At 41.5% G+C, this 23,037-nt stretch overlaps 1 protein-coding gene across 3 annotated transcripts in view; it reads left to right on the forward strand.

Moving 5' to 3' along the window:
• Positions 1 to 23,037, forward strand: part of ADGB (androglobin) — a 226,004-nt gene that overhangs the window by 36,945 nt on the left and 166,022 nt on the right. The window contains exons 4-6 of one of the 3 annotated variants that reach the window (XM_048844305.2): positions 1,855 to 1,926; positions 7,847 to 8,056; positions 21,309 to 21,448. In XM_048844305.2, the coding sequence (XP_048700262.2) occupies positions 1,855 to 1,926; positions 7,847 to 8,056; positions 21,309 to 21,448 (422 nt within the window). The other 2 variants (XM_048844306.2, XM_048844307.2) reach the window with 2 other exon arrangements.

Genomic DNA, 23,037 nt, shown 5'->3' on the forward strand with positions numbered 1-23,037 from the left:
GCATAAGCTTCCGTGGGTGAATACCCACTTGGTCATTTATCAGGTCATTTTTAGCCTAGATTGCATATGTTTCTCATTGGAGCATTAAAGATTGAGGTCAGAATTGAGTTACTGATTATTTTTTAAAAATATAGTTATGTTTGGCTTGAACTCTTGTTGATGTAATCTGACACACACATTGTTTGGAGAAAGCACATTAGTGAAGAGACACCCTTTGAAAAAAATGCAGTTGTGCCTGATGATACAGTGTGAAGTTTTAAGTTGGCAGTAAGTGGAGATGAAACAGCTGCTGAAATAGAATGTGTTTCTTCAAATGATTCTTGAGAACTCTGTGGGATAGAAGTAGTAAGGAACATGCTACCCACTGTTTAACTCATTTTTAGGAAACTTTAAAATATTTGCATAGCTGATAGAAAGTGAAGAGCCAGGCCTCAAATGGGAAGGAACAAATGTTGTTTGTCTATTTTAGAACTATCCACTAATCTTTCACTATAGAAAAATGTTCTTCGTATTGCAACAATGACATTAACACAAATCTCTTGTCACTTGCTATACACTGCGGTAAATTTTTTGAAGACATATAGTAAAGCATCTAATAAAAATCTCATTTCATCAAGTGATTACTAGTAATCAGCTTGATGATGTAAAAACAGAATAAACTACAAGAAAGCAAACCATTTTTCCATATATTTTCTCAGAGGAGACATTGGTTCTAGACAAATTGTTGTTAAAACAGCATTCACCATATACTGAACAGATGCTGTACAAAACTGGTATTTTTCATTAATTGCAATGTTGTTAAGTTTAGAGGGATACCACCAGTATCTCAAGTCAATTAGATATTGAGTCATCTTGTGGATCTTAGTCTTGTTTCAGAAAACAATAAGTGTAATCATTTGTAAATCATATTGCTCTGAGAGGATATTTTGACAATGGATAAATTATAAAATGAATAGAGATCAAAATGACAGTCTGTTTGTTAAGCAGATCATCAGCATGTATTATACTTTAATGGTGACTCAGGCCCAGATGTCTGTATCTTTGTAAACTATTGTGTTACATTTAGACACATAAATTCCCTTTGAATACTGTGGCAAAATTCACAGTGATTTTATTGGAAACAGGAGTGGTCCTGAAGATTTGTTTTTGTTTTTGAAAACAAAATGACAAACAACAACATACCTTGGAGCCAAGTGATTCAAAACGCCTTTTAGTATGTTGAGTGAAAAATAACTATGTTGTACCATCTTTTTAATAAAATATCTTGAGTGACTCTGATAATCATAAAAGTGAGAGACTTGCTAGAGCCAGGTATGATCTAAACAGTCTTCTCCTTGCAGGTCTGTGAGCGCATTTCCATTCTGTTTTTCAGCATCTGTAGTGTATTATATTCTACTGTATTTCTTTCACAGACAGCCATTTCCACTTGTTATTTTGTCTGTCATAAAAGAACTAAAAACCACTAAGCCCTAAACTGAGCCCCTAAATTTCATTTTCGGTTGTCCTTAAAGTTGAATTTGAATGTTGTGCAGTGAAAGGAGCAAATCTGTTATTGTTAATGTTTGTCCATTGAGACACAGAAAACTTTTGCTAATTATCACTTGTTAAGTAAGTTCCCAATACAACTTAACAATGATTAATTTAAATTTTCAACACCTTCTGTGTTTTGAAGATATTTTTTTTCTATTAAGAAATATTGAAGCAGTCAGGGAATTTGCAAGTCTGGCAGCCTTTTAGCTGATGACTGGCATTTCTAGCATTTGTACAATATTATGCTCATATATTTTTCGTGGACCTTTATTCTCTTCAGTGAATATAGCTACAGGCTTTCAATTAAAACCTCTTCTCTTTCAGGTTCCTGTAGTAGTGAAAAATGAAAACTGGTTTGACCTTTTTTCAGCAAATGAACACTTACTTGGTAGTGAGGTATGTAGTAAATGTGATAGCTCATGTCATGTTAAGGACTGATCCCTCAACATTAGTGGTGTAAATAGACCATCAACAGGAGAAATTAAGTATAGTAAATCCTGTCAGTGGGGTGGGAGGTGGGGGGAAATGACAGACTGTCTCATATCAGGATCAAACAGGTTTAATAATGAAGGATTACCATTCTTAGAAACTGAACAAATAAATACAGAGACGTGAAAGGCTGACCAACCGAAATGGGCTTTTTAAAGTAACAGTGCAGGTTATGAATAAGTTTTGTTAATACTTGCATGGAAAATTAATGTATATTAATGCTAAAAGGAAACTATTATTTACAAAAGGAAGTAAAGATCCTTAACTTTAGGGTAAATTCACCCCCACAAAAGAAGTATGGAATCTAAAAGTTCTGAAAAACCTTTTATCATTTTAGATTACAATATTCACTATATAGAAAAGAGGCTAAGTTTAGGAATGCATTTAGTACTGGTTAGTATGAGCCTACCAAGTCTGTGTGTCAGACTGTAAATGTAAGGAAAGGACATGCTCTTTAAAGAGCAGAGTATAGCAACATGATTATTTTGGAAAATATTTAGAAGATGTTTTAAAATTAGTTAATTTTTTTTACATTATAAGTATAAACAATATCCATTACAGGAACCAATATAATTTTTCATATCTTATAGCTAACGTTGTGCGGGAAGGGGAGGAGAATGGGAATGAATCTCTTAAAATGTATGATTTCAAAATAAATTACGTCTTTCATTTTTTCTGTGGTAAAACAGGGCAAAATACAAATACCGAGAAGCTCTATGGCTTAATGGCTCTTATATCAAGGCCTGTTTTTGAAGCACAGTTTGAAATAAGTATATGGGGTGAAATGGTTTCAGATCCTAGCAAACAGTTATTACCATATATTATCTGGGATGCCTCACTTCCTTAAAAAGAACACAGACGTGAATCAGCAGGGAAAACTGCCAAACAATAATCTCTCCTTTTATAAAGGGATGATAGTGTTATATTTCTATTTTTAGAGAACAGGTATGAATTTTGGATTTTGATTAGAGATGGGTTTGAACTGTAGCCTCAGATCCAAACACTCCTGAACCTCCAGCTTTGAAATTTGGATCCAAAATTACCTTTTTCAGAGTTAGGGTGCTTGATTGTTATAAGATGATGCTTGAGCTGTGAAGTTGAATCTGGAACTGGACCATGGGATTTTGGTTGAGCCTCTCTCTAATTGGGAAGTGGGAACCCCAAAACAAAAGCTACTAACTTTAAATTGGCTAAGGATTGAAATATTAATACAAATGGAAATGTGTACATATTAAATAATTTAAATATTACATATTTCATTTATTACTCTGCACATTGATCAACATCTCTTTAGGGCAAGGAAACTATCTTATACAAGAGCCAACTTTAATATTGGATATTCCTGTTGAGCTGCTTATATAGTGTATTTGAGTAAAATAAATTAAAAAGAGGGTTTAGCTTCCCAAGTCACTTAACCAGTTAACCTTAAAACACATAAAAATAGACATATGTCTTGCATAATAAGGAAAAACTTCCTTACCACTAAAGGTCAAGTGTATATTTTTGATCATTAGTGCACTGTATAATCCATTATCTGCTCATCAATCAGTCAGCATCCAGATTTCCAAAAAGTTCTCAGGCCACTTCTCCTGTGATTAGTGCCAGTTCTTGTAGCTCTCATGTGTTTGGTGAATCATGGTTGGTTAGTGAAGAGTGTATTCTATTTCTTGGTAGAATGTTTGATTATAGAAATATTCTTTTCTTTAAAAAATAAAAAGCAAATACTAAATGTAAAAAATGTGACTGCATTATAATTAATGCATCCTCTTAGGGTATGTCTACGCTTCCCGCTGGATTGGCGGGCAGCGATCGACCCCTGAGCGCTCTCCCATCGACTCCTGTACTCCAGCGCCGTGAGAGGCGCAGGTGGAGTCGACGGGGGAGTGGCAGCAGTCGACTCACCGCGGTGCAGACACCACGGTAAGTTGATCTAAGTACGTCGACTTCAGCTATAAGAAAAGGAGTACTTGTGGCACCTTAGAGACTAACCAATTTATTTGAGCATGAGCTTTCGTGAGCTACAGCTCACTTCATCGGATGCATACCGTGGAAACTGCAGCAGACTTTATATATACACAGAGAATATGAAACAATACCTCCTCCCACCCCACTGTCCTGCTGGTAATAGCTTATCTAAAGTGATCATCAGGTTGGGCCATTTCCAGCACAAATCCAGGTTTTCTCACCCTCCACACCCCCACACAAATTCACTCTCCTGCTGGTGATAGCCCATCCAAAGTGACAACTCTTTACACAATGTGCATGATAATCAAGTTGGGCCATTTCCTGCACAAATCCAGGTTCTCTCACCCCCTCACCCCCCTCCCAAAAACCACACACACAAACTCACTATCCTGCTGGTAATAGCTCATCCAAAGTGACCATTCTCCCTACAATGTGCATGATAATTAAGGTGGGCCATTTCCAGCACAAATCCAGGTTTTCTCACATCCCCCCCACCCCCATACACACACAAACTCACTCTCCTGCTGGTAATAGCTCATCCAAACTGACCACTCTCCAAGTTTAAATCCAAGTTAAACCAGAACATCTGGGGGGGGGGGTAGGAAAAAACAAGAGGAAATAGGCTACCTTGCATAATGACTTAGCCACTCCCAGTCTCTATTTAAGCCTAAATTAATAGTATCCAATTTGCAAATGAATTCCAATTCAGCAGTTTCTCGCTGGAGTCTGGATTTGAAGTTTTTTTGTTTTAAGATAGCGACCTTCATGTCTGTGATTGCGTGACCAGAGAGATTGAAGTGTTCTCCGACTGGTTTATGAATGTTATAATTCTTGACATCTGATTTGTGTCCATTTATTCTTTTACGTAGAGACTGTCCAGTTTGACCAATGTACATGGCAGAGGGGCATTGCTGGCACATGATGGCATATATCACATTGGTGGATGTGCAGGTGAACGAGCCTCTGATAGTGTGGCTGATGTTATTAGGCCCTGTGATGGTGTCCCCTGAATAGATATGTGGGCACAATTGGCAACGGGCTTTGTTGCAAGGATAAGTTCCTGGGTTAGTGGTTCTGTTGTGTGGTATGTGGTTGTTGGTGAGTATTTGCTTCAGGTTGCGGGGCTGTCTGTAGGCAAGGACTGGCCTGTCTCCCAAGACTTGTGAGAGTGTTGGGTCATCCTTTAGGATAGGTTGTAGATCCTTAATAATGCGTTGGAGGGGTTTTAGTTGGGGGCTGAAGGTGACGGCTAGTGGCGTTCTGTTATTTTCTTTGTTAGGCCTGTCCATCCTGGCCACTATGGATGTAGAAGCCCCACCAACATTCCACACAAAGATGGACTACAAGCCGTCAGGAACACTATCCCCGATAATGTCATGGCTAACCTGGTGGCTGAACTTTGTGACTTTGTCCTTACCCATAACTATTTCACATTTGGGGACAATGTATACCTTCAGATCAGCGGCACTGCTATGGGTACCCGCATGGCCCCACAGTATGCCAACATTTTTATGGCTGATTTAGAACAACGCTTCCTCAGCTCTCGTCCCCTAAAGCCCCTACTCTACTTGCGCTATATTGATGACATCTTCATCATCTGGACCCATGGAAAAGAAGCCCTTGAGGAATTCCACCATGATTTCAACAATTTCTATCCCACCACCAACCTCAGCCTGGTCCAGTCCACACAAGAGATCCACTTCCTGGACACTACAGTGCTAATAAACAATGGTCACATAAACACCACCCTATACCGGAAACCTACTGACCGCTCTTCCTACCTGCATGCCTCCAGCTTTCACCCTGACCACACCACACGATCCATCGTCTACAGCCAAGCTCTGCGATACAACCGCATTTGCTCCAACCCCTCAGACAGAGACAAACACCTACAAGATCTCTGTCAAGCTTTCTTACAACTACAATACCCACCTGCAGAAGTAAAGAAACAGATTGATAGAGCCAGAAGAGTTCCCAGAAGTTACCTACTACAGGACAGGCCTAACAAAGAAAATAACAGAACGCCACTAGCCGTCACCTTCAGCCCCCAACTAAAACCCCTCCAACGCATTATTAAGGATCTACAACCTATCCTAAAGGATGACCCAACACTCTCACAAGTCTTGGGAGACAGGCCAGTCCTTGCCTACAGACAGCCCCGCAACCTGAAGCAAATACTCACCAACAACCACATACCACACAACAGAACCACTAACCCAGGAACTTATCCTTGCAACAAAGCCCGTTGCCAATTGTGCCCACATATCTATTCAGGGGACACCATCACAGGGCCTAATAACATCAGCCACACTATCAGAGGCTCGTTCACCTGCACATCCACCAATGTGATATATGCCATCATGTGCCAGCAATGCCCCTCTGCCATGTACATTGGTCAAACTGGACAGTCTCTACGTAAAAGAATAAATGGACACAAATCAGATGTCAAGAATTATAACATTCATAAACCAGTCGGAGAACACTTCAATCTCTCTGGTCACGCAATCACAGACATGAAGGTCGCTATCTTAAAACAAAAAAACTTCAAATCCAGACTCCAGCGAGAAGCTGCTGAATTGGAATTCATTTGCAAATTGGATACTATTAATTTAGGCTTAAATAGAGACTGGGAGTGGCTAAGTCATTATGCAAGGTAGCCTATTTCCTCTTGTTTTTTCCTACCCCCCCCCCCCAGATGTTCTGGTTTAACTTGGATTTAAACTTGGAGAGTGGTCAGTTTGGATGAGCTATTACCAGCAGGAGAGTGAGTTTGTGTGTGTATGGGGGTGGGGGGGATGTGAGAAAACCTGGATTTGTGCTGGAAATGGCCCACCTTAATTATCATGCACATTGTAGGGAGAATGGTCACTTTGGATGAGCTATTACCAGCAGGATAGTGAGTTTGTGTGTGTGGTTTTTGGGAGGGGGGTGAGGGGGTGAGAGAACCTGGATTTGTGCAGGAAATGGCCCAACTTGATTATCATGCACATTGTGTAAAGAGTTGTCACTTTGGATGGGCTATCACCAGCAGGAGAGTGAATTTGTGTGGGGGTGTGGAGGGTGAGAAAACCTGGATTTGTGCTGGAAATGGCCCAACCTGATGATCACTTTAGATAAGCTATTACCAGCAGGACAGTGGGGTGGGAGGAGGTATTGTTTCATATTCTCTGTGTATATATAAAGTCTGCTGCAGTTTCCACGGTATGCATCCGATGAAGTGAGCTGTAGCTCACGAAAGCTCATGCTCAAATAAATTGGTTAGTCTCTAAGGTGCCACAAGTACTCCTTTTCTTTTTGCGAATACAGACTAACACGGCTGTTACTCTGAGACTTCAGCTATGTTATGCACGTAGCTGAAGTTGCATAACTCAGATCGATCCCCTCCTCTAGTATAGACTAGGGCTTAGACATCATATGTACAAAGTAAGAGTAGTTTCTTGTTTGCACTCGTATCATTAGACCCTGCCAGCTTCACTTGGCAGGTCTCCCACCCATATCATTCATGAAACAACACTATTGTGGCATGAGATGTGCTGTTGATGGCATGCATTAATTAATACAATGTCTTTTAGCAGTTCCCATTTTCATAAAGCTTTGTAGATATCCACATATAGCTAAATGTCACATATTACGGATGACTTCTAAGGAATATTTGTGCTGATAAAAGCAAACTTGCAATAAATTAATTTTAATGCACTCTTCCGTGAGATTTGCTTTCCAGTTAGCATTTGGAATTGTTTTGCATTTTCTGACTATAATTTAATTCTGACTATAATTTAACTTCATTTGATTTTTTTTCCTAAAATGTGCAATGTGAAAAACTGAAAACTTTTATTTAAAAAAAAATTTTCTGTGATTTCAGCTGATGAGATGGATAATAAGTGAAATTTGTGCAGTCTGGAGGATATATAATGTGAATGTTTTAACTAATGAGGGTAAAACCAACACCAATGAAACACCTCTATTCTCTTGGAAGCCATGGGAGCATATATATGCCTTATGCAAAGCTATTAAGGGACACATGCCACTGTATAATAGTTATGGAAAATATGTGGTGAAACTTTACTGGATGGTAAGTGACTACTTTCAGTTATATAAAATGTTGTATCTGTGTGTTTATGCATTTAATATGAATATAATGTACTCTCTTTAATTATCAGGATAAATATTTTGCTTTTTTGAAAAAAATATGTTTTGTAGTGGTAAAATTGTTAAACTATCAAGATGAAAATGAATATTTCTTGTTATACTTGTACAAATTAAGCGTTATGAAATCCTAGATCATTAGCCAGATGTGCAGTAATTGTTTAGAAGAACACTACCTGGAGTATTTTATTGCTTGTTAGGAAATTATATTTATCTAGGCACTACTGAAAAATAAATAATATGTGCAGTTTGTGTACACAGTAGAGATATAGTGTGTAGATAATGTTGCTTCTATTTAAAGAGCTTTTCATATGCTTAGAACTTTATAACCCGTTTTGCTTTCAAACTGAAAATTTTGGATTTGCTCAGACTTAGGTGGGAATTTGAGGAAAAGTGATTGTCATACATTTTTACCACTCTCTCTGTAGTAGTGAATTATTATTATTATTATTTTTACATTGTTTAAGTTATCCATTTTGAACAGCACTAGTACCTTAGCAGTTCGGAGTAGAAATTTGAAATTGGCAGAACCTACTTTGACAGGCTTTAATTCCTTTGTTGCAGCTGTACCTTCTAATGGTGTGGATGAAACTTTATTTTGATTTTGCTGAGTTATTTGAGGTTTTTTTTCACAATGGATTTAACACACGTACACTTCTTTTTTTTTTTTTTTTTTTAACAACTGAGAACAGTTTGGAGATCCATCATGTTAATAAAAACAAAAAACAAACAAACAAACAAAACCCACACAACATCTTAGCATCACACATGAACATGAACAAAGTAAGTGGCAATTCTCATTCAGCACAAGAAGTGGTAACTGGAGTTTTTAAGGAAGTATTTAAATCTATGGAAAAAAACAAGGAGTACTTGTGGCACCTCAGAGACTGACAAATTTATTTGGGCATAAGCTTTCGTGGGCTAAAACCCACTTCATCGGATGCATGCAGTGGGAAACACAGTAGGAAGATATATATACACAGAGAACATGAAAAAATGGGTGTTGCCATACCAACTGTAACGAGAGTAATCAATTAAGGTGGGCTATTATCAGCAGGAGAAAAAAAACTTTTGTAGTGATAATCAGGATGGCCCATTTCAAACAGTCGACAAGAAGGTGTGAGTAACAGTAGGGGGAAAAATTAGTCTGGGGAAATAGTTTTTACTTTGTTGTGTGTTTGCTGGTCAACCTGAAGCAAATACTCACCAGCAACCACACACCACACAACAGAATCACTAACCCAGGAACCTATCCTTGCAACAAAGCCCGTTGCCAACTCTGTCCACATATCTATTCAGGGCACACCATCATAGGACTTAGTCACATCAGCCGCACTATCAGAGGCTCGTTCACCTGCATGTCTACCAATGTGATATGTGCCAACAATGCCCCTCTGCCATGTACATTGGCCAAAATGGACAATCTCTACGCAAAAGAATAAATGGACACAAATCAGACGTCAAGAATTATAACATTCAAAAACCAGTCGGAGAACACTTCAGTCTCTCTGGTCACTCAATTTCAAACCTAAAAGTCGGAATTCTCCAACAAAAAACTTCAAAAACAGATTCCAACAGGATACTGGAGAATTGGAATTAATTTGCAAACTGGACACCATTAAATTAGGCTTGAATAAAGACTGGGAGTGGATGGGTCATTACACAAAGTAAAAACTATTTCCCCATGCTAATTTTTTACTATATTATATTTTAAAATTAGCCATTTGCACACACACAGAAAATGAAACAACAACAACACACACACGACTATTTAAAGCAAAATAAATAACAACTAACCAAAACTATGTACACCTTTTTTCCTAGCTGATTGAGCACATATTTCCATTCCAGTCAAATAAAAATCCAGTCAAATACATACAATCTGAAAATTCAAAAATATTTTAAAGCTGGGTTTTTTTGGGCGGGGGATGGTGGAGGTCACTCCGTTGTGCACCCACATGAGCCACAGTCTTTGTTAAAGTGACAAAAGCAATTAGGATCTTAACTAAACCAATGGCTAATTAATGCAAAAAAAGCACAAAATAAATAAAGCACTGCTAATAAAGTACAAAACCAGAAGTTGACAGGCATCAGAAATCAGAATGTAAATACAAGTAATTTCTTAGGGTATGTCTACGCTACGAAATTAGGTTGAATTTATAGAATTCGGTTTTGTAGAAAGCATTTTTATACAGTTGATTGTGTGTGTCCCCACACAAATGCTCTAAGTGCATGTAGTCGGCGGAGTGTGTCCACAGTACCGAGGCAACCGTCGACTTCCGGAAAGTTGCACTGTGGGTGGCTATCCCACAGTTCCCGCAGTCTCTGCCGCCCATTTGAATTCTGGGTAGAAATCCCAGTGCCTGATGGGGCTAAAACATTGTCACGGATGGTTCTGGGTACATATCGTCAGGCCCCCATTCCCTCCCTCCCTCCCTCCCTCCCTCCGTGAAAGCAAGGGCAGACAATTGTTTTGCGCCTTTTTTCTTGAGTTATCTGTGCAGATGCCATACCATGGCAAGCATGGATCCCGCTCAGCTAACCATCACCATATGTCTCATGGGTGCTGGCAGACGTGGTACTGCATTGCTACACAGCAGCAGTTTATTGCCTTTTGGCAGCAGACAGTGCAGTATGACTGGTAGCCGTCATCGACGTAGTCCTGGGTGCTCTTTTAACCAGGCGCCTGGGCAAACATGGGAGTGACTCAGCCAGGTCATTTCCCTTGTTTCTTCTCGTGGCGATTCAGTCCTGCACTGTCTTTTAATCTCCAGCTAGCAGAAGATGATGGGTAGTCGTCATACTGCACCGTCTTCTGCCGAGCACCCAGGTGTTCACGATGGCTAGCAGTCGTACTGCACAGTCTGTTACGAGCAAGATGTATAAAGATAGATGAAGAGGCTCAAAACAAGAAATAGACCAGATTTGTTTTGTATTCATTTTCTCCTCCCTCCTTCCCTCTGTGAAATCAACGGCCTGCTAAACCCAGTTTTGAGTTCTATCCTTGAGGGGGCCATTCAGTTTCTTGCAAAGCCACCCCCCTTTGATTATTTTAATTCCCTGTAAGCCAACCCTGTAAGCCATGTCGTCAGTCGCCCCTCCCTCTGTCAGGGCAACAGCAGACAATCGTTCCGCGCCTTTTTTCTGTGCAGACGCCATACCACGGCAAGCATGGAGCCCGCTCAGATCACTTTGGCAATTAGGAGCACATTAAACACCACACACATTAGCCAGCAGTATATGCAGCACCAGAACCTGGCAAAGCGATACCGGGCGAGGAGGCGACGTCAGCGCGGTCACGTGAGTGATGAGGACATGGACACAGACTTCTCTCAAAGCACGGGCCCTGGCAATATGGGCATCATGGTGCTAATGGGGCAGGTTCATGTGGTGGAACGCCAATTCTGGGCTCAGGAAACAAGCACAGACTGGTGGGACCACTTAGTGTTGCAGGTCTGGACGATTTCCAGTGGTTGCGAAACTTTTGCATGTGTAAGAGCACTTTCATGGAACTTTGTGACTTGCTTTCCCGTGCCCGGAGGCGCAAGAACCAAGATGAGAGCAGCCCTCACAGTTGAGAAGCAAGTGGCAGTAGCCCTCTGGAAGCTTGCAATGCCAGACAGCTGCCAGTCAGTCAGGAATCAATTTGGAGTGGGCAAATCTACTGTGGGGGCTGCTGTGATGCAAGTAGCCAACTCAATCAAAGATCTGCTGATATCAAGGGTAGTGACCCTGGGAAATTTGCAGGTCATAGTGGATGGCTTTGCTGCAGTGGGATTCCCTAACTGTGGTGGGGCCATAGACGGAACCCATATCCCTATCTTGGCACTGGAACACCAAGCCGGCGAGTACATAAACCACAAGGGGTACTTTTCAATAGCGCTGCAAGCTCTGGTGGATCACAAGGGACGTTTCACCAACAGCAACGTGGGATGGCCGTTAAGGTACATGACGCTCGCATCTTCAGGAACTCTGGTCTGTTTCAAAAGCTGCAGGAAGGGACTTTATTCCCAGACCAGAAAATAACCTTTGGGGATGTTGAAATGCCTATAGTTATCCTTGGGGACCCAGCCTACCCCTTAATGCCATGGCTCGTGAAGCCATACACAGGCAGCCTGGACAGTAGTCAGGAGCTGTTCAACTACAGGCTGAGCAAGTGCAGAATGGTGGTAGAATGTGCATTTGGACATTTAAAAGCGCGCTAGTGCAGTTTACTGACTCGGTTAGACCTCAGCAAAACCAATATTCCCACTGTTATTACTGCTTGCTGTGCGCTCCACAATATCTGTTAGAGTAAGGGGGAGACGTTTATGGCGGGGTGGGAGGTTGAGGCAAATCGCCTGGCTGCTGGTTACGCACCGCCAGACACCAGGGTGGTTAGAAGAGCACAGGAGGGCGCGGTGCGCATCAGAGAAGCTTTGAAAACCAGTTTCATGACTGGCCAGGCTACGGTGTGAAAGTTCTGTTTGTTTCTCCTTGATGAAACCCCCCCGCCCCTTGGTTCACTCTACTTTCCTGTAAGCTAACCATCCTCCCCTCCTCCCTTTGATCAGCACTTGCAGAGGCAATAAAGTTATTGTTGTTTCATATTCATGCATTCTTTATTCATTCATCACACAAATAGGGGGATAACTACCAAGGTAGCCCAGGAGGGGTGGTGGAGGAGAGAAGCACCAGGAGGAGTGGTGGAGGAGGGAAGGACAAGGCCACACAGCACTTTAAAAGTTTAAAACTTATTGAATGCCAGCCTTCTGTTGCTTGGGCAACCCTCTGGAGTGGAGTGGCTGGGTGGCCCCCCCACCGCGTTCTTGGGTGTCTGGGTGAGGAGGCTATGGAACTTGGGGAGGAGGGCGGTTGGTTACACAGGGGCTGTAGTGGCGGTCTGTGCTCCTGCTGCCTTTCCTGCTGCTCAACCATATGCTGGAGCATATTGGTTTGATCCTCCAGAAGCCTCAGCATTGAATCCTGCCTCCTCTCATCACGCTGCCGCCACCTTTCAGCTTCAGCCCTCTCTTCAGCCCGCCACTTACTCTCTTCAGCCCGCCACTTCTCCTCCCGGTCATTTTGTGCTTTCCTGCACTCTGACATTGTCTGCTCCACGCATTCGTCTGTGCTCTGGGAGGACAGCATGAGCTCAGAGAACTTTTCATCACGAGTGCGTTTTTTTCGCCTTCTAATCTTCACTAGCCTCTGGGAAGGAGAAGATCCTGTGATCCTTGAAACACATGCAGCTGGTGGAGAGAAAAAAAGGGACGGTGGTATTTAAAAAGACACATTTTCTAGAACAATGGGTTCACTCTTTCACGGTAAACCTTGCTGTTAACATTACATACATAGCACATGTGCTTTCGTTCCAAGGTCGCATTTTGCCTCCCCCCAGCGTGTTGCTAGCCCCTCCCCCCTCCCCGTGGCTAACAGCGAGGAACATTTCTGTTCAGCCACAGGCAAACAGCCCAGCAGGAATGGGCACCTCTGAGTGTCCCCTTAAGAAAAGCACCCTGTTTCAACCAGGTGACCATGAATGATATCACTCTCCTGAGGATAACACAGAGAGATAAAGAACGGATGTTGTTTGAATGCCAGCAAACATACACTGCCATGCTTTGTTCTACAATGATTCCCGAGTACGTGCTACTGGCCTGTTGTGGTAAAGTGTCCTACCATGGTGGATGGAATAAGGCTGCCCTCCCCAGAAACCTTTTGCAAAGGCTTTGGGAGTATAGCCAGGAGAACCACGAGTGCCAGGGCAAATTAATCATTAAACATGCTTGCTTTTAAACCGTGTATAGTATTTTAAAAGGTATACTCACCAGAGGTCCCTTCTCCGCCTGGCAGGTCCAGGAGGCAGCCTTGGGTGGGTTCGGGGGGTACTGGCTCCCGGTCCAGGGTGAGAAACAGTTCCTGGCTGTTGGGAAAAATGGTTTCTCCGCTTGCTTACTGTGAGCTATCTACAACCTCATCATCATCATCATCTTCCTCGTTCCCAAAACCTGCTTCCGTGTTGCTTCCATCTCCATTGAAGGAGTCAAACAACACGGCTGGGGTAGTGGTGGCTGAACTCCCTAAAATGGCATGCAGCTCATCTTAGAAGTGGCATGTTTGGAGCTCAGACCCGGAGCGGCCATTTGCCTCTCTGGTTTTCTGGTAGGCTTGCCTCAGTTCCTTAAGTTTCATGCGGCATTGCTTCGGGTCCCTATTATGGCCTCTGTCCTCCATGCTCTGGGAGATTTTGACAAATGTTTTGGCATTTTGAAAACTGGAACATAGTTCTGATAGCACGGATTCCTCTCCCCATACAGCGATCAGATTTCGTACCTCCCGTTTGGTCCATGCTGGAGCTCTTTTGCAATTCTGGGACTCCATCATGGTCACCTCTGCTGATGAGCTCTGCATGGTCACCTGCGGCTTGCCACGCTGGCCAAACAGGAAATTGAAATTCAAAAGTTCGCGGGCCTTTTCCTGTCTACCTGGCCAGTTCATCTGAGTTGAGAGTCCTGTCCAGAGCGGTCACAATGGAGCACTGTGGGATAGCTCCCGGAGGCCAATACCATCTAATTGCATCCACAGTACCCCAAATTTGACCCACCAAGGCCGATTTCAGCGCTAATCCCCTTGTCGGGGGTGGAGTAAGGAAATCGATTTTAAGAGCCCTTTAAGTCAAAAAAAGGGCTTCGTCTTGTGGACGGGTGCAGGGTTAAATCGATTAAACGCTGCTAAATTCGACCTCAACTCCTAGTGTAGACCAGGCCTTAAACATACAATATGACTGCTTGCAGCCGGTAAAAGCTGCTCGGGCAGGGGGGCTCTTGGCTCTGGAGCTGGTAGAGCCCTTGGGGAGCAGCGTCCGCAGGAGGCAGGGCCCAGGAGCCCAGGCCGGAGCGGGTCAATCTGGGTCACTGTGTGGAGCCCAGGTACTTACACCCGCACTGGGCAGCATGCCCCAGTGGGTGGGAACACGGGCTGGGGGCTGCTGTCAAACTCCCTGGCTCCCCACCTGTGCTTACTTCTGAGCTGTTGCTGACAGTAGCAGTGCCTTCAGAACTGGGCGCCCAGCCAGCAGCCGCTGCTCTCCAGCCACCCAGCTCTGAAGGCAGTGCCGCTGCCAGCAACAGCACAGAGGTAACTGTGGCAATGCCATACCATGCCACCCTTACTTCTGCGTGACATTTGACCTTTTCACTGGGAGGGGTGGCAACTGGGGGACTAAGGCAAATTTTGAGGTGGCTGTAGTCTCCGCAAGTCCCCGCATGCAGCCCTGCATGCCTTTTCCATATCTCAAAAGCAGGCAAAATATTGTCCTCAGAAGCAGGGACAGCAGAATGGTGGAACACTACAGCAGCCAACGAAAGAGGAAAATATAAAGCAATTTCTGTGGCTGCATAATCTTATGGAGGTGCTAATTACCCTGAATTTAAGTCTTTAGGACAGGGAGCCTCAATCTTTTCTCATCTTTAACTTCTGAAAACCACCTCCATTTTCCTTTTGTGATACCATATCTCAGACCCCTTACATGCATTCCATAATTCTGTGTGCATTCCACCCCATGCATAGCCCCTTACAAATTCTGCTTTCTGCTCTCTGATTCAGATCAGTAATTTTTTTTCCTGTTGGTCTGCAAGATTAGCCATTTACTCCCTGTCTTCAGTCCATGATAGGTGTATCTTTTTGCCTTGCAGTCCTTGTGTTAACACTGTAGCACAAAAAGGAACACATCTCTGCTTATATATCTCTCATAAAGAGATGTGTTAGTGTAGAGATGTTGAGTGAGCCCTGTAATGTACATTGTGTTGCTTAGCAACTACGTGACTCAAGGTTCTTTCAAAAATCTCTATAGATAAAAATAAAAATTACCCAAATTCTTCCATAATCCTTGCAAAATCACTCATCTCAGCTCAATGTTAAACTGTTGCTTTAGTGGTCATGTCTAAATTTCCTGTACAGAAAAATAAGAAGGACGGGTTGTACTCTCTTATCTCACACCCTGTTAAAATATTTATAATCACTTTTGATTCTTGGAATGAGCACAAATGCAAACAAAGGTGAGGGGAGCTTTTAAATATTAGCACCCATGCACACTGTTGTGATTTGGTGCACCTTTTTTTAAGTAACAGAAAACAAAATCCTAAACATGTTCATTCTATTCTTAAATATCCCCAACTTTGTTCGTTTAATATTAGGAAATTGAAATTAGGAAAAGCACACATTCCTCCATTCAATATAGGCCCGAGTGAAGTTTTAAAATTGAGTTCTGTTCAAATTGGTTTAACTCAGAAATATCTTCAGAAAGATTCCTAAAAATCTATCAAGAGATTTGCTTGTAGGATCAGTCTGAACATATGATAGCCCCTCAAAAGGTAATTTTAAAAGAAATGTATGAGAAACTAAAATATGGTTAAACAATAACAGTGTCAGTTCATTCATAACCATAGTTGCTACCTTGACAAAATATAATATAGTGCTAGATTGTATCTTTACAATTTGCCTTTTGTAAGAGGCGGTGCATAGTTGAGCTTCCCAAGGAGTAGATGAGGGAACAAATTGCAACTCTTCACTCAGAGTCATAATTTATGCCCTGGCTCTCTCCTTTGGGATTAATAATCCGCTACTGATAGTTCCATTTGCCACGTTGTTTAGGGGTGTGGAGGTGGGAAAGAGGGGAGCCAAGTCTCTCCATCCACTTGCTTGGGGGGTGAACTAGCAGATTTGTGGAGGCAGCCCTGTCCCTGGCACTTTGACTTGTAATGCTAGTAGCCCACACAAGGGAGCCAGGAGTTGTCTTCCACCTCTTGAGTCAGTTGCAGGAGTTCAGAGAACATGATCTTACCCATATAATCTTGGGTTGAGGGTGCTGTCTGTAGTGTACGAATGATGCTGGGGCTCTATGGGGAACAATCGCATGTAATAAACGACTGTATTGTAACACATCTGCACAGTTAAAGTTGCATAGGCTACTTTAACTGTCATTTCCTGAGTTGTGTGTGTTCTAATCAGTCTCATTTCTATTCTCCCTTCACTGAAGTTCCCTTTTCCTTGCTTCCTCTGCTGGTTCTACCAATTCAGTACTCAGGAAAGGTGTGGAACCTCATGGGAGAGAGAAAAAAGGGGACATGCAAAGGAGAAGGGAAAGTGATAAACACCCAAGGGTGGGGGGTGAGAAGGGAAATCTGGAAGAGAGCTGAAGGGAAATTGAGAGGGGGAAGAATAAAGGGAGAGGGAGAGAAAGTTCACAGATGGGAGGATAAAGAGTGGGGTGGGCTTTTACTCTAGGCTGGTTTCAGTGAGACATCATATTGTCTCTTAAGGAGACTGGTATCTCACCAGAATCAGCATGTGGTTGAACCCTTCCTCTTTGTTCTACTTGATATACCACATCCAGTCTCTTCAGCAATAACTGTAAAAAGCGATCACATTCTGGCACCTCCACCCTGTATTGTTGCAGTAGTACTCCTATCCCCGTTCTGCTGTCCTGGGTCCCAGTTCTCCACAATCAGGTTGTATTCTACAGGGAAAGAACTGGGACCAATTGGTACAAAGTTTAGGTAGGAGTTCTGTGGGGGTCTCATATTCATTTCTGACAGGGCTGCCTCTTAAATCTTAAGACCTGGCATGGAATGTACTGATTCAACATAATTGCAAAATAGTAGAGCGATTAGCTTGATTTTCCTCCTGCACATTCATTCAGCTCGTTTCTGCCAATAACGTCCTCCCCCTTCTCCACCAAATAAAATTCTGACCCCAAAAATAGTATTACCCTGAACTTGCTGCTTCATTTCTTCTCTCTATCTCATAAGGATTTCTGTTTCTGAATTTGAACTCTTACTTTTAGTCCTTGGGAATTACTTCCCCTCTGTCTCTAGTCCCTCTCTCTCACAATGTACATTTTAAAATAATATATACTTAGGCTTTTAAAAGGGGCTATTGTCAATGCATGATAATTACAATACGGATTTGAAGATTTACTAACTATATGAAATCAAAAAATCAGTCAAGGGGAAAAAGTCAAATAACATCTGAAAGGAAAAGAAGAATGTCACACTGCAGTTATGTTATTTAACTGTTAAAGGTATGATTAGTAAGAAATGCACTCTTAAGAATTACTTACACAGAGTTACTGCATCCTTAGTTATGGAGAAAAATAAGTAGACAAACATTCCATTTTCTTTGCCCATTAACTTGTACTGCTTGCTTTATGAAGCATTTGGTAGAACTGCTACATGAGAGAGGAGACAAAGCTATGTCTTATCTCATTGTTTGAGCAATTAAAGGCCTGCCATTCAATAACTTCTTTGGTTTTCAAAAATGCACTTGAGAAATTTTAAAATCAGTTATTGGCCATTAGCAAATGTTCTTTGCCTTTAGAAATACCTATGTATATGATACTTCCTTCATTTATGTATCATATGGTTTAAACTCTCTTTTTAGATTCATCTTCTAAAATATTAAGAATTGGTGGGAGCACCAATGGCATAGCAATAGGAACCATCAGACAGAATCCATGTTCTACCTATTACATTTAAAGAATTTATCAAACTAAACTAAAGCGTACAGATTATAGCCAAATAAAAAAAAATTCAAAAACCATTATGTAAATTAATTTAACAGTACCACCTCGTAATAATGTAGTCTCACTACTAGTGTTTTTTACTTAAAAATTAGTTTAAGTAAAAGAGAGCACTTGTCTTTCCTTGATGTGGTGAATTTGTTTCCCTCATTTTGAGGTGCAGAGCTTTCTGCAGCTTCTGGTAACCCAGTGGATTCGAATATCTTGAAAATAGCCTAAAAAGGTTTTATTAATTTAGGTACAAAGTGCTTGAGCTTCTGCTTGTGGGGCAGGTTCTTCTCCTTCATGGAAACCTTCTTAGGAATTCTCATCCCTGAGGATGTACGCTGGAGACCATCAGTGGCTGTCTTTTAGACTCGGTCACTCAAAAGCTGATATGGCTATTTTTGCTTCCTTTTGGATTTTTTGCCTGTTTTGTTGACTGTGTATATTTTGCCTGACCGACTTTCTAATTTAATTTTAATTTTTTATTAGTTATTCTTAATCACAGCTCTTTTGTTTATCATTAATGGGGCCAAAAGGCTGGCCTGTGCTAGTCCTTAAAAGCCCCTTCTAACTAATCACAGCAGCACCCCAGATACTATACTCTGAGGGTTCAGCAGCTTTTTCATAGGGTAGATATCCTCATTGACTACTTCCTTTTCCTATTTGATCATGCAACATTACTGTGGAAAATGTCAGTTACTTACATGGAAAAGCAACTAGCATTTAGGTTGTTTTTTTTTCTCCCAGAAAGTTAAGTGCTCTTTTGCTCTTCATTTAATCTCTTGCACAATTTGTATGTTCCTGTCCCCTGCCCTGCTCCTTTGTCCATGCATCTTTGTTGCCTCCTCCCCTTCTTGTCCATTGCCTTTTATATGATTCTATGCTACCTTTTCTTCCTTTCCTTTTGCAGATGCTTTCCTTGGTTTCCTTGCTTGATTCCTTTCTCTCCTGGAATTTCCTCTGCTGCTGGTGGTTGACCCTTTCCAGAGGACAACTTCCGTTTCCTCTCTTCCTCTTATGCAGCAAAGAAAGCAAAGCTGGCTTCTGCGCCTTTTCTCCAGCTAGTTATACAGGTCCATAGAGGCTCTCTTTGCTGGAAACAAAAAGGGCAGCATCATGTGACAAGCCAGCAAGTGCTCTGCAAATATCAGTGATCCATGGACCGTAGCTTGGGAACCCCTGCAGTTCTATCAGATGGGTCCTTGAAAAAATAAGATTTCAAATAAACATTTTCTTGGCTCTCCATTATATCCCATTTTCTCAGGGATTCTGGAGAAGGCACTAGAAGGGTAAGGTCAAGGTGTCCTAAAAGAAAATGACTTGTATGAATAGGTGCAGATTACAGGGTTCGCCCAGCAACCCAAACCCCAATAAAACAACCACAGGTAAGGATGTGGGCTGGTAGCAATAAATATTTTGTGAAATGTTGATGGTAGAATTTTGCATGCTCCTAAATGTATTTTTGCTATGTTTTGTTAATTTGGGGGCTCATGCCTTTGTATATGTTTTTTTGCAATGTTGAGTCTAATGTGCTTTCATTGTTGCCATGTTAATATTGAGTTTGGTAATTTTTAAGTTCACCTTACAATCCTATGAACACAAAAGGATTATGAAAAGGGGGAAATTAAATACTATTTCAGTTTGAGACACAACTGAGTGTTTTGAAACTGAAATGTGCCTTATTTTTAGGAGTTCTGATTACAAAACCATGAAGGGTTTAAATTTTCATTCATAACATTAAATTAAAACTGAGGTTTTGTAAATAATTCAGATACCATAGTGAGTGCATTATAAATACCTATAGAGGTCAATAGAACTACACCATCATTTCTCCTCTCTATATCTTATACATGATTTAGGCCCTAATCCTTAGTTTTAGGCACATTAGTGGTCCCATTTAAAACAATGGGATTATTCATATGCATAAAGTCAAGCATGAGCCAAAGTATGTGCAGGATTGAGGCCTTAAAGAGGCATTTGGCATATGTTTCCAAGGACTCTGTGATAGCAGTTGAAAATATGCCATACATTTAAGACTGCACATAAATTTGGAAAATAATTGCAGTTTGACTGTTTTATTTCACATAGAAATCTAACAGTAACGAGGTAGTAATATGGATGATATGAAAACAGATTCCATGAATCTCTCACATTCTCTAAACAATTTTCTTTGCATAGTGCAAAATACCAACAATATTTCAAAATCTATCATGGTGTTGCTAAATGTTAAAATATAAACACAGGTACACAAATATACATGTTTAAAATTCTTCCCTGCTTGTTGCATGTTTTGCAGGTGGTATATAGAATGCCAAATTAGAGCCTTATCCAAATCATTTGGAATAAATAGTAGGTTAAGATTTAACATGGCATTAGTAGAGATCAGTGTGAGTAACAGAATTGGAGATAAACTCCATCAAATTAGCAAGGAATTTCAGTATCTGGCATGCTGAGTGTACCTACTAGGGGTTCAAATTGCAATCTGCGTTACTTTCCCTATTCATTAAAATCATTAGTGATATAAATCAAGCTAGAGTAGGTGTGGGTTCTTGGAGAACAAAATTTCCTACACTGAATCTGTTTCTTATTTCCATCACACAGTTTTAATGTTTCTTTTATTTCTCATTCATAGGGATGCTGGCGAAAGATCATTGTGGATGATACTATGCCTTTCAATGAAGAGAATAATTTGTTGCTTCCATCTACAACCTGTCAAACTGAACTTTGGCCACTGTTGCTGACCAAAGCAATCATTAAGCTGGCAAACACTGAGTATGTTTAGGGAGCTCTCTATCAATTTGTTCTATAAAATCAGATGGAATTAATAAGCAACAAAATCATAATACACATGGTGAATGTTTGTTGCAAATTATTGTAATGGTAAATGTGTGCTTTTTGAGCTCCGATGTGAAAGCTGCCACAGTAAATCTGTGTATAAGTATTCTCAGTGGCTGTAGCAGACACAGCTCTCTCGCTCTCTCTCTCTCTGTGTGTCTCTCTCTCTCTCTGTATACATGTATACACTCTGAAAGCTTCATAAGGAAATTAATCTAAGAAATCTTCTTAATCGCCTTGTCTGCCTGACGTTACTGTGTTTGTTGCAAAAAACAAACAAAAAACCCCTTCACATGCAGAGCACAAATGTCCCAGAAGTTTTAATGAGTTTGGAAGAGTGGAGATAGATGACAAAACCAAGGTGACTTACATGCTGCAATATTGTCATAATGCATGGTGGTTCTTGCTTTCAACATCCGTAGTTTGTCAGTTAAATATCATGTCTTACAGCAGTGATACTAAGCTAAGTAATGCTTAACCAATCAACATTGGACAAGTAATATACAAACTGGAAGTGAAAACAAAATTACTGAGTCTGTGCTGGTGAAGTTAGTGATAGTAATCTGCAGTGCCATATTATAGATTTGGTTCTGTTCAGTTGTAGGCCAGTTCAGTCTGTAGGCCAGGCAAATGAAGATTTGAAGTGCTCTGGATGCAGTATACTCAGCCGCTTGGGCAGGAACAGTGGGACTTGTGTTTCTTGGGAAAGGAACTCCTCCAACCAATTAGGGGTAGTAATGATACACTCTGAAGGGATTCCAGTCCACTACAGCTCTCTTTTAAAAGAAGAATGGAGTCACAGTGAATAACAGGATATAAATTGGAGACAGTAAGGATGGAGACCTTAAAGCCATGTCTACACTACACAGTTTTGTCGACGAAAGTAATCTTTCGTCAACAAAACAGTGGCGCTGTACACACAGCAAATCTCCTCCAGCGGATTTAGCTCTCCTGCTACACCGACATAATAAAACCACCTGGACAAGGGGCATAGAGTTTTTTCCAACAAAGAGTGACACAGTGTCAGGGTAGACACTGCATTGCTTATATTGCCCAAATTGCCCTCTAGGAGGTGTCCATAAGGCCAATCGTGACTGCTCTGGTCACCACTTTGAAGTCCGTTGCACTGCAGCCAGGTACACAGGCATGTGCCCCTCCCCCTTTAAAGCCCAAAGAATTTTTGAAATTCCTCTTCCTGTCTTGCTTGTTGTGAACAGTTCACATAGCATCTTCCCAGTTGAGCATGGCAGCCCACTGAAGCAAACACGCTTCTGCCTGGAGTTGTTGGATTTGCTGGGTCTGTGGGGAGAGGAGGCTGTGCAGTCGCAGCTCCGCTCCAGCCATAGGAACTTTCATACCTACGGGCAGATTGCTTATGGCATGGAGCTGAAGGGGTGTGATAGGGACACTTAGTAGTTCTGTGCCAAGATCAAGGACCTGAGGCAGGCATACCAGAAGGCAAGAGAGGCCAATCATTGGTCTGGTGCACACTATCCTCTGTGCCGACCCCACCTCCACTGCCAGAA

The sequence above is a fragment of the Caretta caretta genome, chromosome 3, assembly GCF_965140235.1.
Source record: "Caretta caretta isolate rCarCar2 chromosome 3, rCarCar1.hap1, whole genome shotgun sequence".
Lineage (NCBI taxonomy): Eukaryota > Metazoa > Chordata > Testudines > Cheloniidae > Caretta > Caretta caretta.